The sequence below is a fragment of the Pempheris klunzingeri genome, chromosome 4 (genome assembly GCF_042242105.1).
Source record: "Pempheris klunzingeri isolate RE-2024b chromosome 4, fPemKlu1.hap1, whole genome shotgun sequence".
Taxonomy (NCBI): domain Eukaryota; kingdom Metazoa; phylum Chordata; class Actinopteri; order Acropomatiformes; family Pempheridae; genus Pempheris; species Pempheris klunzingeri.
Window position 1 is genome coordinate 12,368,063 of NC_092015.1, and position 19,327 is coordinate 12,387,389.

At 41.3% G+C, this 19,327-nt stretch overlaps 2 protein-coding genes across 3 annotated transcripts in view; one reads left to right on the plus strand and one right to left on the minus strand.

The window, feature by feature from the left end:
• The window catches only part of npas1 (neuronal PAS domain protein 1), a 64,348-nt gene extending 61,015 nt beyond the window's left edge, over positions 1-3,333 (plus strand). Inside the window, exon 14 of the mRNA XM_070828979.1 lies at positions 51-3,333. Within this exon, the coding sequence (XP_070685080.1) occupies positions 51-1,141 (1,091 nt within the window). The 3' untranslated portion in view covers positions 1,142-3,333. The remainder of the gene's footprint in view (positions 1-50) is intronic.
• tmem160 (transmembrane protein 160) overlaps positions 1-10,529 on the minus strand; it is a 133,087-nt gene extending 122,558 nt beyond the window's left edge. The window contains exons 1-4 of one of the 2 annotated variants that reach the window (XR_011584168.1): positions 10,203-10,529; positions 9,967-9,991; positions 8,620-8,712; positions 6,505-7,802 (exon numbers count right to left, since the gene is read on the minus strand). Coding sequence is in view for 1 of the 2 variants with exons in the window: in XM_070829632.1 (XP_070685733.1) it covers positions 7,471-7,802; positions 8,620-8,712; positions 9,967-9,991; positions 10,203-10,430 (678 nt within the window). In the remaining variant the exon portion in view is untranslated. Of the gene's footprint in view, positions 1-6,472; positions 7,803-8,619; positions 8,713-9,966; positions 9,992-10,202 lie in introns of those variants that run through there. The other variant, XM_070829632.1, reaches the window with a different exon arrangement.
• Between the last annotated feature and the right edge of the window lie 8,798 nt (positions 10,530-19,327).

The window sequence follows — 19,327 nt, forward strand, 5'->3', positions numbered from 1 at the left end:
CAGAAACACCTGCCTGTACCTCTTCTTATCATAAAAATCTTCCCCCTCAGGCTCGCAGCCAGTGAAGAGCTCAGTGGGGAAGAGTGACCCTGATACTAAAGGCAGAGAGAAATTCACCACCACCGCCATCCAATCAGAGGACAGGAGGAAGCGCCTGCTGAGGTCTGACCCCGAGGGCGCTCCTCCCGAAACCCGTCGCAGGCTGGAGGAGCTCCGTCATGCAGAGGAGAGCGTGTCAGCCTCCTCTGACCTGGCGAGTGAAAGCGAGGGGGAGGAGGAGGAAGAGACAGAGTGGAACCATGGGGGAGATAGTGACAGATTGAAACAGGAGGACGGCGGGGGAGGAGGTAAACAGAGTAGGGGAGGAGACACCCCGACTAGAGGGGAGAGGGGGGTCAGGGTGCACAACGGCCGGGCTGTGATCCAGCAGCTGAAGAACGCAGTGACTCCGTCTCCCCTGCCTGGCAGCCCCGGCATCAAGACTGAACACGAAGCCCTGACCACTGGGGGGCGATGGGGGACACACACGCAAACCTCCACCTCGCACACACACACCACCCAGTCCCAATCGTCACACGCACACACACCCTCCAGCAGCTTCAACGGCGACAGCCCCACCACCCCGATCCCCGACTCTTCTTCCAGTAGCGAGGCCCCCCCAAAAGGGCTGTTCACTCCCCCGTCCCCGGCTCTGTCCCCTGCCATGTCCGTGTCCTCCCCGCTGCCCCGTGATGAGAGGGTTGTGTCGGGGGCGGTCAGTCGGAGCAGTGGTGGTGTAGGTAGCGGGCCTGACTTTGAGCTGCTCCAGAGACTGGCTGCAGGCAGCGCAGCGGGGAGGGTCCTCTTCCACCCCCTTGCCCTCGGCCCGCAGGGCCCTCAAAGCCTCTACGCTCCCAGCACTATCCGCTACGCTCCACCTGAGCTGCCCCCCTCCCACCACCACGGCGCGGGACACAGTGATGGCCTGCAGCTACGCTCGGACCACCACAAGGGACCCCCGCCAGCCTTCTTCCCCCACCTACAGCGGTTGGCCGGCTTGCCACCCTTCAGTGGTTTCTCCCCATCTGACAGCCCTTTCTCCTCCAGCCTGCCCTTCTGTATGAATGGACTGAGGGGGGCTGCAGGCTCCGAGGAGGACTGAGACTGAGGGAGGAGGAGAAGATAAAAAATGAAGGACAGAGCAGAGTGACAGGCCAGAAAGAAAGACATTGAAAAGGGCAGGAAAGACAGAAGTGGCAGGACATTAAGCCTCTAAGGATGCTACTAATTGGACAATGAGCTGAATAACTGCAATCTAAAATATATGACAAGTTGGTGCCATAGGGAATTATTGTGTCTGCCTATCGTGGACAAGTGACAGTGACTCTCAGAGAAAACGGGACGTGGAAACTTTTGACTGTCCCTCAAGACTCTCCGTCTCTACAACAATAATGAACTCCGTGTCTTTCTTTAGATGACTGTGTGATTTGATTTCTGTGTCTCTTCCACTCAGAGAAGCCATATTGTATATAGAGACAAAACCATGAAGACCCTCAGCTCACATCGTCCTCACTGTCACCCCAATTAACCCAATTAACCCTAAAGCCAGTAGAAAGAGATGGACACGTGTCTGTAGGAATGAAAGTGACTTTGGAATATAAATTTTTATTATTGCAGAATTATACAAATCATCTCTACACTGAGATCCAGGTGAGACTTTGATTATAGTGTTTCTCTTAAAATAGATGGAGACAGCCCTCTGGTGTTTTTGTATTGAGATTCAAAATAATAATAATAAAAAAAGATCCAAGTATTCATCAGTCAGCCATACTTAAAGCACACTGTTGGGACAAAAATATGAACAATGTAGTCCCAGACATTCCATTATGTATAAGGGAAGAAAATGCAATGCAGACAGGACACTATTTCTGTTGCTTGAATACAGGAAGGTTATTTGTTTAACTGAGTATTAATGATAGTATATTCTGTATTATGCTGCGGTTGTGTTTGTGTATGAAAGCCATATTCTTGTTTTTTAATTTTTTAAGGTCTTTATTAAGTTTTGATCATTTCACCAGAGAAAACATGAAAGGATGATGTGAAAAATGTGTCTAGACAGACAAAATAACATGTTTTTTCTTAAATATACAATATCATCCAAATACCTTTTCTTTTATTATTCTCTAAAAAAAAGATATTTCTAAAAATGTTTTTAGGAGAGGAAATTGCGCTGGACAGAAGTGTTTATTACAATTTAAACCTCTGTGTTTTTCTGAGCACTTACTGAAATTTGTTCTGGTGTGAACTTAATGCACTTCATCACTTAACACTGTGTGATCCTGTTAAAACAGAAAACAATGCAAGAGTGGTCACTAATATCCTGATATCCTGACCGTAGTGTAGTAAAGGGAATAAATGGTCATTGAAAAAGGCGGATAGATAAAGAGACCACATGGTCATTAAAAGACGACCATTAGACGTCAATAAAAATAACCAGAATTGTTCTGATATTGGTTTCAGAGCAGTTCAGTCAACTTGAGACAAAGTTTCAGAAACAAAACGTGGAAATATGAAACACTTTAAATTTCTGTTTCAATTTCTCATCGATAAAAGACTTTTTATGTGAAAAAAAAGAAATTAGTGCTCAGAATATTTAATTTCCTTACTTGAACTGTCACAAAAATGGTGTTTGTTTAAAAGATGCTCAAGCTACTGAGAATCTTCATTCCAAAATGTGATATTTAATATTTGAAAATGTGACCCTTTTTTGTTGGTATGAAGGCAGTCAAACACATTATTAATTACTAAAAACATCAGATAGTTATCTAGCACTTTGGAATAAAGACCTTCAAATTGATCAGCCATGTGATCAAAATACACTTACATTTATATAAACTGTTGAAAACCAAGCCTTCAAATTGATGCCATACTGACAGACAGTAAGTAAGTCGTTTTTGTTTTGCTTCCAAATTGAGATTATGCTCGACTGTCTGATCTGAGGGCTGGAAATCTCTGATGTTCTGATGTCTGACAGGAAAAAAAAGGGGGGAAAAAAGCATTTCTAATTGTTCATATCTGATGTGCACGACACACCCATACTGTAGCTGTCACATGCAAACATGTGTGAGCACACATATTCTCGGGTGTTTAGTGCTATAATGTGTGTATGATTGCGTGCGTGTGCACTTGCTTGAACAAGTGTGTATGTTTTTGTTTTGTTTTTCTGTTGGTTGAATTAAATAGCTAACCCCTTGCCCATCACTGTGAATCTAACGTTATCCTCCCATCTTTGTGAATACTCCACCCACTCATCGAATAAAATGAACAAATGTAAAAAGAAACAGTGATACAGATGACAATAACAATAAAATATTCCAGTAGAGGAGCACAACTCAAGGCTTTGTTGTTTCTTTCTTGCTTCTGTGCAGCTCATAAATTCAACAATGAAGATATATTCAGCTTATATCTTACATAGTTAATTAAGAGTCCATATGTGATTCAAACAGGACACATATTTTAGAGTAAACCAGTTTGTTCTACGCTGCATTTGCATACAGTAGATTTGTCAGTCTTAATATCAGATACTAACATGCAACATCAACATTTCAGGCACATAATAGACGCTCGCATTCAGCCTTTCACTACATGTGTGCAGCTGAGAACAAAAAAAAACTAAGGTGGCAAATCAGTAGTAGGATAAATGTAAAAGATACAAAGAGTTGTGTAGTTATTAGTTAAGTACTTATGTGTCACCTACAAAGCAGGTGGGTGATCTTGCATATCTCTTAAGTGGACGAAGCACCATAAAACACACAATGGAACAGAGTAATATTGATCCCTAATAAAAAGTAAATTGTGGAGCAGGTGAGAGCGACCCTGGAGCGAAGCAGGACATCGCACTAGTGTGTTGGAATCAACAAAAAATGCCATAAATTCATTGAAATGAACACAACAGCACAAAGAGTACATGAAGTGTCTCACTTATGAGAGACTATATGTAGGCATGCACCACCGTGTATGTGTGCGTGTGTCTGTGTGTGTCTGTGTGTGTGTGTGTGTGTGTGTGTGTGTGTGTACATTGGTGGTTTGCTTGCGTGTCTGTGTGTGTGCATCTCCATGAATTTACGAGTGTGTGTGTGTGTGTGTGTGTTGTCTGAAGCAGCCCCAGGGAGGGGCTCTGACATTGAAGACGGGTTAAATCCTGTTTTACATTCAAGTGGCAGGCCCTAGTTCATTAGAGTGAGGATCATTCCTCCTCAAGACCAAAGGAAGCGCATACTAAACAAGAGCAGTTGTTGGGGAGAAAATGCCATTGTACGTGCAAAACCGTATGTACTGTATAAGTGGATGTGTGTGTGTGTGTGTGTGTGCTGTGAATGGAGCTGCACAATAACCTCTGGTCTCTTCTTTATATCTCCTTTTTCCTTGTGTAGTACAGTCTCTACATAGTAAAGTAAAGGTACGGTTGAGATCATAGTGCACTTGTGCATTTGTGTCAGTGTGCTGTGTGTGTTTGTGTGCACAAGTCATGGCAGCTCTCCTGACTGTCTTCTACTCAGGCTGTCATTGAGTCACCCATATGCCCTCTTTGTCACTGACTTTGATGGCTTATCTTACCCCCTGAATTGGAGTTGCGCTCCCAGGGGAAATACCTTAGCACATGTAAATGCCTTTGAAAGAGTAGAAATATGGGTTGGAATAATAGAGTGGAGAGAGACACCCAGACTGCTTCCACCTGACATGGGCTTATTACACCTCCACAACTCTCGCTTTCCTCCATCCCTCCTCTACAACCTCTACTATTTTCATCTTTGTCATTGTTTCCCAACAATCTCTTCTTTCTCCTCTCAGCCAGGAGAAGGCCAGTCCACGGTTAATGCAGTTCTAAAGGCAGATCCTTTGATCCATACGCATGGCATTTAACACCTGAGAGCAGATGAGCAATCTGCTCTCAAAATAAGCAGAGGTTAGGGCTCCTACTCTCCGGGATGAGAGTGTAGGTGTGCAGCCAAGGTTTTGAGATGTATGAGGCTAGTCCAGGACTTGGAGCTGTGGCTGGTGTTGTGGTTTCTGTAACTGCTCGGGGTCTGGGGTAGATGGTGTTTGTCAGTGAGGGCGCGTCTCCTGCCTCTGGGCGCCCTGCCCTTTAGACGCGCCAGGCCTCAGGAGCCTCCTGCATGCCAAACAGACCTGTGCAGTCAGATGCAGCCGCGGAGGAGAGGAGAGAGGAGAGGAGAGGAGAGAAGAGGAGAGGAGAAAGAAGCAAACGTGAGTCCAAATAGAGAAGACTCGAGGGCGAAAGGGTAGAGGAGGATCTGAGGGAGAGAATAGAGGAGGGGTGGGGTGGGGTGCTGGTCACACTGCAGCAGCCATCCAGACACACCCTGCATGTGAAACACAACTGCACTGAAACGCCCTGGGAATCAGCGAAGGAGAGGAGAAGAGAGGAGAGGAGAGGGGGAGAAGAGGGGAGTAAGGAGAAGAAGAGAGGATGACTCTGAGGTGAGTCTCTACAGCAACACTGTGTGTCGATGGCCGGGAGATATCACAGACCTTCGCCCTAACCCAGTCAGTGATAGTGATCACAGACAAAGCCCCCCATCACCAACACTCCCACACACACACACACACACACACACACACAAACACACACCCGCATGCTGCTCAGTTCAGCTTATATATTCATACATGCTTGCAGCTCATTATAAAAATTATGCATGTACAGCATGTGTGTGTAGACAGTTTGTACATCTTTTGCCTCCTACTGTACAGAACATCACTACTGACTCCGACAGCACTCACACATTAAAGTGGGCCTTTTTTGGCATAATTCAATAAAACATGACAACTTCTTATGAGGCACTGGGTTGCAGGTGGACGTCTTTATTTGTAGTGATACTGGCTGCAATCAAAGATTTATTTCTTTGTATTAAAGGTCTGGGAAAGAGACGTTTGCACATTTTGTCTCTGCTTTTGATGTGCCCCAGCTAATAGTGAGTGTAATGAGGTTATGTCCTCTCTTGGCTACTTTCTCTGTTCATTTTATTTATCAGTTTAAATTTAGGGGAGTTGACATTCCTCATTTGAAAATATACATATTGTGAGTATTTCATAGGCTTGTTCCACTATTTCTAGACTCACCATGGACCACCGTCAAATATCAAGAAACCAACTAAAAACACTACATGGCCCCAAGCTTTACAGTATGTGCCAGTTTGCTTGTGTTGATTTAATCAAACATAAATGGATTTAGTAATATGCCCCTTCTAACCAGAATACAACTTGAATGCTTTCCGTACCATATGAGGGAGATTTATCCACTTCCAAGTCAGAAAAATATGAAAATTGTTCTGGGGGGCAGAACTACTTCCCTTTTTTGTCCTGCTGGAGAATCGTGACCCCTCAGGATTGGGACCACTTGTCGATTTAAAAATGAAAGCAAAGCAACAACACAATGAAGTCTGGACTCTGTTTCAGCACAGATTTCTCTTCGCTTTATTACCGTTATGTGCAATAAAGGTGCACTGAAAGTGGTGCACTCACACACAAAAGTAAATGACAGTGAATCCCATTTCCACACACAAACTCAAAGCTATCACCTATTCTTTACATCCATTAAGACAGCAAAATAAAGTGATCACCAGATGGTGTGAAATTCACTCAAAAGGTAAAATGGTAGTTACATTTAGGGTAGTGTCCAACAATACCACACAAAAAATATAACCACAGAAAAAGCTGTGAAAAATACTCCAAAAGTCAAGGTACTACAGTGACAAACAAAGACTGACAAAAGTGCTATTGCCCTTACAAAACAAAACCCTACAGAGAAATTTCAGCCTCTGTAAAAAATATAATCAAAGCCTTGTTGATTTGCGGTTTAAAAAAAAGATCTGAAACATGCAAATAGTAAGTTGATTCTTTGTAGATCTCACAGCATGTCACAACCAGCTTGTTTTATTTCAAGACTTTAATGAAAACTTCAAGTATTCAATCACAGTTCATTATGATGAAGAGGATGATGATAAGACAAACAGCCTCCAACAACACTTGGCTGAGAGAGGCCAGAGAAAACGGACTAAAAATAATTGCATACTGTGCAGGGAAAAGTAAACTTTGCTCTCAGTGAGACTTTGCAGTGTGCCTGTGAATGTGAGGACGTACAGAATATTTTTTTCAAAAATCAAAACAATTTACAGATAGATTGATGATAGAGGTGAAGCAGCTTTGAATATATCTGATTATATTAAATCTTACAAAAAGAAAATTTCAGCATTTTCTGACCAGTTTTCCAAAAGGTCCAAAAGTCTTTCTTCACCTGGACAATAATCTTTACATTAATATAACAATGGATCATAGGTTGGTATCCGTAGACTCATACTGCCTACATATGAACATGTAGGCTGCTTTCACACACGCTCACACACAAATGAGGGGGAAACCCTGAATCAAAGCAACACACACACACACACACACACACACTCCCTAAGATGTCTACTTGCTCGTCCCCTTGCTCTCAGTGTCCTCACTGTCTGGATGTCTGCTGTCGTGGGAGCCACGGTAACCCCGGTGCTCGCGCCTCTCGCGGCACTCCCGGCACTCGTCCTCGTCCTCTCTCTCCTCCTCCTCGTGGATGATCTCCACCTCCAGGCGGCCGATGTAGAGTGATACCGCACAGAGCCAGAAGAGGGCGGCGCTGCCCACCACGGCGCTTTGGAGCAGCATCGCTGGCACAGACAGCATCATCATCCTCCGCAAGGCAAAAAGGCTGCCAATGTACGAGGCACCGCCAAACGACACACACACACCTCCCAGGATAAAGAAGGCTGGGGAAAAAACACATTGACATGCTATTATTGTAGAGATCTAATTAATTTTCTCATAGCTCACTGTAATTAAATCTGGTCCACATAGTCTCTCAACTATTTGAATGAGAATAAACAGAATATTTCGTGGTCTACAAAATAATTACATGAAATATATGTATATAAGCCCTCATCTCTATTGCCAATGATTGCTCTTCCAGATGTAAGAAACAGGGTAACATGCTTTTATTCTAACATAAATAATGTCAACTTCATGACTTAATTTAGTACCGCTGGCGCCAAGTTTTGTTTTCATGGTTTTTCACACATGCATGTGCATCAAACTCAATGACTATTTAATGATTCAATGAAGGTCTTGTTTAATAAATAATAATAACACTCAAAACTGGCATTTTCAGGTAACCATGACATTTTTCACAGCTAGATATCAAGGACTTCATGACGATTTAAGTCAATTTCAGAAATCCTTGTGAAATTATTCATTTTAAAACTGCCGGTGAATCAAAAAATAAAAATCTATTGCAAGGTTCTTTTAGAAATTGATTTTAGGACAACAAGAGCTGAGGTATATTGACACATTTAGATGCTGTAGTTCAAAACTGTTGTAGTTATTTCATGGGCACTCATTGATTTTTAAAAAGCTTATTCTGCTCTTCTTATATCCACTAGCTTTAAACAATTTAGGTCTACAGAAACCCTTTGTTACTGGACTTGAATGACAAGTTCCTGTTTGTGTTTGTACCACTACAGAGCTTCGGCGTCAAGTGTGCCGATTTGCAGCTCTACTGTACGTGACCCAGAGTGTCGCAGCCTGTACCGTATCCTGCTTCTCGTCCCACTTCGCTCTGGACAAACGCGATGACTCCGATCCCAGTCGCCAGCAGGCCGTTCCTGAACCACGAGAGGAATCCTGCAAAACAGCCAAAGCCAGAAATAAACAGCTGACATGTTACGGCCTGACCAGAGAACCACAGTCAGTCACACTGTTTATTTTACTTGCATCCAATAATAGAATTACTGCGCTAGTAGCTGCATCTGTTTATCAAAATGTTCTGAGAAGTTGTACCATTGTAAGACATTTATAAAAAGGTGTAAAGTATACTAACACTACTACTGCTAATACTAACAATGCTAGTGATACATGTTTGTGTATGCTGTTAATGTACACCATTGATCCACAATGGAGGAGCTCCTCACAGCTCCAAAACATTCAGACTAATTGCAGATGTTGGCTGATACAGAAAGGTGTGATAGATTTATTTTCTTTTTGTAAACACGCAGAGCAAGATTTGTCTACAAATTTAATCCCCCCCCCCAAGATTATGCTTGAACTGGGAAAAAAAAAAAAAAAACATTAAGAAAACATCTTTAAAGGGCAGTTTGACGTCCATGAGCGGACAGACTGCATACTGAAAAAAGTGGAGTACATTGATTACATCATACTAAATGCGAACACAGGGGCACTAGGACATTACAGCAGAGATTAGGACGTATAATGTCTACTGTGTTTTCTCTGTATTAGAATAAAGGTCTCATATAGAGTACATTTGATTGGTTAAACAGCTACACTGTTGTTTTTACTTTGGTTTATTAGACCTCTGTCCCTATAATAGTCCCCATCATAATTAATTAGAATTAATTCAGTGCACTGACTGCACTGCTCTCCCTCTCTCTCTGCTCTGTTCTGCTTGTTAAACACCACACTGACTCCACACTCCTCTCCCTGCTGCCTCCTCGCAGATAAAATAATTAAAGATCAGTCCTATCCAGTCGGACCCACAGCGTTACCACCCCTCACTGTGACAGGCTGCACCCCTTCAAATCAGGAAATGGCTCAATCATTCTCACCACTAGATGATAGTCAGTCACTTCTCGCTACCACCTCACAGTGCATTCCTATTATTGTTCTTTAAGAGTTGTTCAGTCTCTGGCTGCACCCGCATGTGGATGTCAAAACAGGTATTTCCACCTGTCAAAAGGTAAAAACCCCTGCAGTTAAATCACCACCAAACTAGGATGCGTCCACAGAGGCATCACAGTTTAAAGGTGCTCCTGCTCCTCACCTACAAAAGCAAATACTGAGGAAATACCAACTTTCATGTATGATACTGAGGGTTTAATCCAGACAAGAGTTTCATTTGCAGCATGAATTTAGTCAGGTTACCTGTCTCGTGGGACTTTCTCAGAATCTGCACAAATTAGAGAAGAAAGCCATTAGGAACGTGGACTTCTAATGTAACCAGTGTGTGTTCTGTAAAATAATGTGGATTCACAATGACTGTGACACAAATGCTGCACTTATTTATCTCAAGAGGAAGGGGGGAGTGAAAGAGAAAGCAGCTGTGGCATTTCACAGTTTAAATATGCATTTTTTTTTCTTCCCTCCATGACTGAACCCACCAAAGCGTCTGCCTTGTCCAGGTCTGAGAGCTGGTGGTACTGCTGCTGCTCTGGGCCCCGGCTCTTCCCCCACGGTCCCGTCTCTCCGAGCCGCAGCCGGGACGAGCCGTGCAGCTTCCGCAGCGGGGCTCCGGCGGCGGGAGGCCGGGCCAGCTTCACCGTCCGGGCGAGGAAGTGGGACACGGCCGGCGGCAGCTGCCTTCTCACGAACAGAGTCAGGAAAGCCATCACATCACTGGTCCCGGCAAGTTAAAAAAAATAATAACAATACGAGCTGAAGGCAAAAAGCACAACACGACCTCTGCGTGCCCTGTGAACTCTCACATGGTCGACGACAACCCGGAAGAGACGGCGGCGTGAAAAGGTGAGCAGATTAAAAAAAACAGCGACATCAAGCGGCCGAGGAGGAATACACACAGTTTATTTAAAGAAAGTCACAACTGAGGTGATTTTAAACTATAGCTGATTTTTGTTTAGTGTGTTTGTTTTGTGTGTTTGCTTGTATCGATATTTCCTCTCCAAGTCAGGTGAGATAACATGCAATTACATACTGTGGTCGCATGGGGGCGCCATAGTACAAGGCTGTGACTTAAGTTCACATTTATTTATACGTTTTATTTTCAGTAGAGCACAGTGCAACACAATGTAGACAGGAAACAAGGAAATAAATAGTTTCAACTTGGAAATATTCTCAGAGAAAACACAGAGGCAAAAGTTGGACTGCTTAGACTTAAACATAAAAACAAAGTACAATAAATAACAATAATATAAATGGTGAAATGGTCTCGTCACAGTGAGGACACTTCCATAAAAGTTTAGATTCTTTTCTAATTTTATGTTTCTCCCACACATTTTTTAGCCAGCGATCTTAGACTTTTCGGACTAGGATTGAGTGGCTTGGACTGGCCTCACCCCACAAATAAAACGAGATTAATTGAATGGAATCGGATAATACAATGCATAATTTTCATCAGTGGATTTTGGAAAGTCATCAAGCTTCAGAGAGATGCAGCTGTGGACCAGATTTTAGCTGAGCGTGAAAAAAGCAATGTGGCTTCAACCCTCTGCCAGGATGGGTCCATCTTTTTAAGCTCATGGTGTTCAAATGGTGGTGTTCCACCACCACCACCTGTGCACTTTACTATAACATAAACTGTACAATAATTCTCACCCCACTTCACTTCACCCTGTTGTTGTTGTTGTTGTTGTTGTCTCTGTAATTACATTTTTTTGTGTACAGAGGTTTTTACCACTGTATATATTATATTTTATTCTGCTATTTAATTTTTCTAATTCTATTATATTCTGCTATTTAATTTTTCTAATTCTTAACTGTGTGCTTTTATTCTTTTTGTCTGTCCCTTTGAGCTGCTGTAACAGCAAAGTTTCCCCACTGAGGGATCAATAAACAAATATCTATCTATCTATCTAAATCCACAGATACCAAATATGCCAGCCTGAATTTTAGTGAAATGTAATGTGTAATGTATAAACTGTGTAGAATATTTCAGTTTGAAGAAAGCATAAGAAATGCGCTCTGTGGTGTAGTAAACGAGCAGATCATAACCTGCTGCACAGATGTGACAGTGTCAAACTAAAAAAAACATCTAAAAAGGAACTTGATGGAGATAATCAGGAGTTTGGGAGAGATTTAAATAAGTAACATACACACACTCACAGTTTTATTCTCATCCCTTATTTGCAAGTTATGTCAAATACACAAACGCACAGATACTGTACAACCCTGTGTGCACACCCAGCGTGTGTGTATGTGTGTGTGTGTTTGTGAGAGATCTGTGTCCTCAGTGAGGATGAGTGGACGGCCTCTTCCTGAGGGTCTTTTGTCTTTTTCGGCCCACTGGGACCCAGAAAGACCACGCCTGTCATACCTGATTGTTTAGTGTGTGGAGCACAGAGTGTGTGTGAGTGTGATGGGGTCTTTTACACACGGCCAAATCTTTGATGTGATGCGCAGCTGACCCTGTGGTCGCTCTCACGCTACTGTCCCCAACACAATGGGAGAATAATGTTTGTATACACACACACACACACACACACGCACACGTGCACATGCTTAAACATACAGGTAACACTTAACCAGCTTTTAACCATCTGATCATTTTTCAGTTCATTGGCCAATATGCAACAGCAGTATGTTTCCGCAAAGGTGATGTCATCTTCAATGATGCACAGTCATATTCTTTATATCTTTGTAATGATAAAGGTGCTTTTTAGTAAATCATTACAGAAATGATTTATATTTTGATATATTAATTAAAATATACATACAAAGGTGGTTCTTTTATGCAAATATGTTGTTATAGATTACATATTTAACATGTGGGTGCTCTCTGTAGCATAAGAGCTGGTTTTTTTTCAAATCCTGACACTTCTTTTTAAATACCGTAATATCTTAATTATTTGTTTTTATCATACTGTGGTGATGATTGTGGTGACACACACAAACATACAAACACACACACACACACACACAGGTTCATTGGGTGTGGTCCAGGCTTCACAGGATGCTGTCCAGGACAAACTATATCCTGATAAAGTAAAGACCTCTGTGTGCGTGTGTGTGTGTGTGTGTGTGTGTGTGTGTGTGAAGGGAGGAGGTGAATGCTGACTGTGAACATTTGCCGGTGTAGGTTCAACCTGTGTCCTAAACAGCCATTCAAACCTCCAGGAATGTAGCTACATGTATACTTTGTTCAGTGTGTTCAGACATGGTGTTGTGAATGTTACCAATAAAGCATGTGGACATTTTCTAATACGAACTGATCAATAAACAGATATTAGTGTTAGTACAGAATTAAATTTGTAGCAGCAGAATGAGCCGAGACAATCTGTCTCTATCTGTGGCAACATTAATATTTAGTTGTGGTACTGCTAAACTAATTTTAAAAGATATAATTGTAATGTATCAACGTAGTTAACTGAACAAAATAAAAGCCTGTACTAAGTCTACAAGCAGGAGCTGAAATACCCATATCAGAAGTGGAATTAAAGGATAACCGTTATCTTGTACAAGAGTGTACAAGATAACCGTCTTATATTGTACATTTATTCACATTTATTTCACATATATTCATATTTATTCACTTTTAACTGGGCCCCTCAATTAAAAATGGGCTCCGACGAGGGTTGAAGTGATTGGTAGGTATGAAATCTCTTGGAATTGGTCCGGTAGACTGCCTGGACAGGAAGCTGAGAAAGGGAGGCAAACAGACTATAATGTCTCTAATTTAATCCACAGGGTCAACTGTGCCAGTCCGTCCTTTAAAAGTGCTTGTTTTTGCTACTGACAAGCTCAGATTGCTCAAAGTGTCTGACAGCATTATGGAAAAGATCTCTAAAGAGATAGAGACCAGTGAGACCCCTTCTGTTCAACCAGAGATAGCTGTTATATCATTCAATTCAAAACAACTCCATTGAATAATTTTACATGAGAATTGCTGGTCTGCCACTTTCTCAATCAGTTATTTTTAGTTCTAATGCAACGCAATATTTGCCTAACACACAATAACACAAACAAACTAAATGACTGAGGCAACGGTAGACCAGCCACTCCTGTGTTGTGTAAGGTAAAATTACTATTTTTGTCAATGGAGTCTGGTGGGTTTGAATAGCATGATACAACACTGTAGGGATCCTGTTGGTCAGAGACTTTGAATAACAATCACAGCATGTCGGTGGCAAATGCAAGCTTTTTTAGTGGACATACTTTGATCAGGCACAGCTGCCCCGAAGGATTACAGTGCAGCCACTGCAGCCTGTTTGCCCTCCACTCTTGGCTGCCGGCAGAGATGATCTACTGGAGTAATTCCAAACATTTCTCTACCTGCCAGTCATTTCAAACCCAAAATATGTAAAAATAGGGCTCAAGTTTAGAAACACTGGTGTATTTTTTCAATGTACAGTGTAAACATTACAAATGATCATGCTAATACTAATGTTGGTTATTTTTCACCCACTTTCTTTGACTAACTGTGTCTATTTTGTGTATTAACAAAGTGCAGCATGGCTAGAACAGCATAGGCCTTTAAGCTGCACATATTTTAAGGAGGGCTAGCAGCACAGTTGATCCTGAAATTCCCCAGCCTTCCCACTTTCCTTAACTCGTATCACTCTCTGTCCTCGCTGCCATCGCTCACTTTCTCTTCCCTTTGCTCTCAATACCCCAGTTTTACTCATCAAGCACAAAGACACAGATTCACACTGCTTTCCTTATTCCTGTGTCTCTACATTTTTATCTCTCTCTCTCTGTCACATCCTGTTATCTGCACATCTTCTTAAATAAATAAAAAACAAACTGTCCATGACACTCAAGTGCTGCTGTTTATTTTTAAAGTGGTCGTTTGACTGGCATGACATACATTATTTGTGTTGTCACGCACCCAGTAGCAGCAGGCATTTCATTCTTAATCTTACCAGCACACGCTAAAGATGTGCAAATGCACATTTGTAATTGTCTACTTATAGAATATAACCTGAATATGCAGGATTGACACACACAGTAAAAAGTACACACACAATTTTAGCCAAATATATTTTACAATACGCGTTCCGTGAACAAACATGCATTAAGGCCAGAATTGTTGGAAGTTTTCGAGCCGTATTGGCCTTTTTAAAAAAAACAGACAGCACAGCAAAAGACAAAGTAAGCATGATAGGCCTCAACTGCCTGTTAACTCTTTGTTACCCTCTCTGCTTGATTCCTGTGGCGCCGACAGAAAAGAGGAAAGACAGAAAGGGAGAGAGAGACAGATAGAGAGAGGGACAGAGAGGAGGAGATGTGTATACGTGCAGAGCTGCACTAGTCTGTGTTACACAGTCTGGGGGATTCCAGCCAGCTGCGTTTGGGAGCACTGACCTTGGCAAAGAGTACACTGTTTTTCAGTCCTCGGGACAAACAAGTGTTGGATACGAGTGTCATCTGGTCAGCAGACAAATGACTTACTGACTTTAATTAAAGTTGCTGCTTAAGAAGTCAGTGAACTGTATCTTTTGCAAGGATAAACATTTGAAATCCATTTTCTATGAATGCAAGGGTATATCATTATAATCTAAAATGTGTAACTATGTCATATTTCATTATATAAACTGTGTATTTTAAGTTATTTGGGGGGAAAATACCACAATACCACAAGGTACCAACACTACAGGAAACAGGATGGGAAGCTGTCGGGGGTTATTTAATGTTGCAGGTGTGTGAATGTGTGTGTTTTAAGGTTTGTTTTTTCCTTTAATTATGAAGCAGCTTTCCTTTTGATGTCCTGGTACATGGGAGCCCTGATTTATTTTCAGGCAACTTGTTTTTTTCTGAACACAACTCATATGTCGATGACATTGTTGGCGCTTACATCTCAGGCTAATGGTTTGCACATGTGCACTTGTATGTGTGTGTTAAAAAACCACCCACAGTCTGCTGCAATCAAGTCGACATAAGTTCTACGCCAGACATTTATTATTTATTTTGTGGGCGGGTCAAATACTATCATGGTCAATGTGGGAACTTGGTACAGATGGTTTTTTTTTTCTTTATTTCTTTGCCCCTAACTAGGGTTAACCTTTGGAAAAGCCGACTTTGATTCACCCTAAACCTCCAGGCCAACAACAATAAAAAATGTGTCACATCTCAATATCAGCAATAATAAAACTTATAGTACATGCTGCGCATCCTTGATGTGCTGGTTTCAGCCAATAAAAAGGCAATAAAACAAGCTCTGGCCTTCATTTTTCAGCCGTTGTTAAGGTTAATTGTTGCCGTCATAAGGCTCATGTGTTGAGATGATTAACAGAAGCAACGTATACAGACCGCAGGTGAAACATCTCCCAGTCAGGTTCCCTATTCTTTGAAGCCAAGAGATTACTTAAAATATGTGTTCCTATTTCTTGTGACCACCCACAGACCACAAACCGCATCAAATAGAAGTGTTTATGCAGCATGACAGCTTTTTCATGACTGATGAGTCAGTGTTCTAACTTCCTGTTTGAGTTCTTTACCAGCTCGACTTTTACTTTACTTACTAAACATAGAATATACCACAAATCTCATCAGATTCACACGTCATGGAGAACTGGTGTGCAAAAACTTTTACATTTATTCTATCACTCAAAATATGACATGCCAACAAATCTTTGCTTTCTGTATTGACATATTTCTGTGTGAGTTGTACATGCATTCTGTACTTTTGACAGCTGTGAATGCAGCCTTGTATGAAGATTCATACTGTTTTTGCTGTTATCATTGATCTTGAAAATTATGATCTTTTCACCTTCACAGATGCAACCCTCAATGGTACAATCAAACGTAGAATTGATAGTTTGATCTCCGACTGCAAAGTGGTCTTTGTATGGTTGAGTTTAATGACTCAATAAGCATGCAGTCATTGCTAACCCTGATGGGTCTGTTATAAATCTCAGCATGGTCAACCCCATCTTGACGATTTACAGCACTCTCATGTCTGTACAGTAAATATGAGGCTACAGCCAGCAGCAGGTTATCTTAGCTTAGCATATGGACTGGAAACAGGGAAACAGCTAGCCTAGAGGTCAGAAGCTCTAAATCTCACTAATCAACATGTTTAATCTTGTATTTGTACAAATCATTTACATAAAGAGTATGCATATGATGGACGTTGTTGTGTTTGCATGTCTTGGTATACAATATATGGGTTGCAGTACTTCACTTACAGACACTTTGTGTATGCCTGTGAATACTATGTGATCTCCTCAGGTCATGACTGCTTACGCTGATGATGATGACCTCTCACTCTGCATTTTCATTAACGTGCCATTGTGTATATACATAGAGAAAATACTTGCAGGCATAGCTGATGATGAGCGATAGGCCCCGAGGGCTTCACATACCTGCTCTCCAGGTCCATGTATGGGCCGAGACATGGCTACATTGGAGGCCACAGATGGATGTGGCATGCCAGTGTTGTGTCAATATACTCTGTCCATAATCCCTCAGGGTGAGGTGCTAATCCAGCACCCTAACCCCAGGCCTGGCTTTATAACAGCACATTACCTCACTTCCTCCTGCTTCACAAATATATAGGTGGACAATAATGTCAAATGTAAGCAGAGTTATGCAACCCAAGGGTTTAGTGCTGAGGTCAGAGGAGGTCTGGTTCATCAACAATGCATCAAAGCTCACTCACCCCCAGTACTGTTAAACAGCCAACTGTCAATGTCCTCTGATAAATACAATACAATAAATACATCAAAGCAGTTATTATTTTAATATCTCTGGTTATTTTAGGCCATTAAAAGCAGCGCTGAATGAACAAGGCAGATTTATGGCAACACTGGATTAACAATATTGGAATATTGTGAGGAATCATATTGATTCGTCAGGCATTCACAATTTTTTTTTTTATCTGTCAAAGTTGCCAATTAGCTTTCCAGGAAAGATTATATTTTTCTGATGAACTGTACAGTAACTGTACTGTCTGTATAATTTATTTTATATATTTGCTTGTTTCATTTCACAAGGAGCAGTAAAACATTGTTAGACTGGAAGAAGGGTTAGGGTTAATATATATACGTATCGTCTTGTTAAACTAATTTGCAGGATCAGTCCTGGGTCAGACTGATACTTTTGGACCACAGTGCAGACAGAAAAGACAACAGATCTTTTTTTTAAAAAATGGACATTTTTGAAACAGACAGCATAATCTACAATAAACACAACAAAATCTATACTTGTACAATACAGTTCATTTCAAAAAGCAATGAAACCATCCCTGACATCATCTAAATAAAAAATAAAATGAAATAGAAAATAAACAATCAAAGTTTCATAAGAGCAGTGATATACTAAATATATTACTCAAATACTGCACTTAAATACAAATTTGCTGTACTTGTACTTTTCTTGAATATTTCCATTTACTGCTGCTTTCTACCCCAGTACAAGTCAGAGGAGAAATGTGTTCTTTTTAATTCTCTATATTCATTGGACAGCTTTAGTTATTTTTCAATTTTTACGTACAAAACATATGATCACATATGATATAAGATGCAATGTATGGTTATAAATTAAACTACCCAATAACATGTGAAATAGCTAAGATTGACTCCACCTTCACCATTTATGACAATAAAAGTTTATCGTTAAATGCATCTATAACAATCCCATAATGTACAGTAAACAGATGCTGTTTGCACTCAGGTTTATGTTGGACAGGGTATACTTTGTGTTACCTTGCCTTTTATATTTTTATCCCACTTTGGCGCCCTCAGCTGTTGACGCTCGTAGCGTAGAAGTTTGTCCTCGTGGTTTTTTGAAAAAAAAAAAAACCTTTCAATGTTGGCATATTAGTTTAACCCAGACTATGATCTTTTCCTACAGCTAACCAGGACGTTTTGGTGCTTAAATCTTTGTCGCTCTTTATACAACCTATGTTTGTACTATGGGTGTAAACAGCCAGATAGCTGCCTTGGGTGCAAATAGACACTCAGTATCATATATATATAAATGTAGCCTTCACAGGGTCCATTTTTCTGCATTATGTTTTTCAAACAATTTACATTTCAGTGTAGGACTTTTACTAGGAGTATTTTCAGCACGGTATTATCACTTTAACTAAAGCACAGGATATGAGTACTTCCTCCACTACTGCAAAAACTAGTGGGTCTGTTCATGGTATGGCACTGCATTGCAAAGGTTGTATAGGCCTCAGGAGGTGTGGCTTCTATGATGTTCACACACGTGTGCATGTGAAATGTTATAACCTGTAAGTGTACAATTGTTATGTCTATCTATCTATCTATCTATCTATCTATCTATCTATCTATCTATCTATCTATCTATCTATCTATTTGCAGAAACGTGCTGGGACTTCATACTTATGTTAACTTAGGCCCACTTATGGCAAAAGTACAAGTACATAAGAGAATAAATGACGATTACCAAAGCTGTGTTTCTTCAACGAGTGTTGTTGCAGAACAATATAGCGGCATGTTTGTCTTATAAATTAATGTTATGAGGCGGTTTCTGTCGGATGCAGTTGAAGGTCGGGTGTTGTAGCAGTGGTCACATGGCTTGCGTGCATGTCAATGACAGGAGGGAGTGGAGAGGGAGGAGGAGGAGCGGGGGGGGGGGGGGGGGA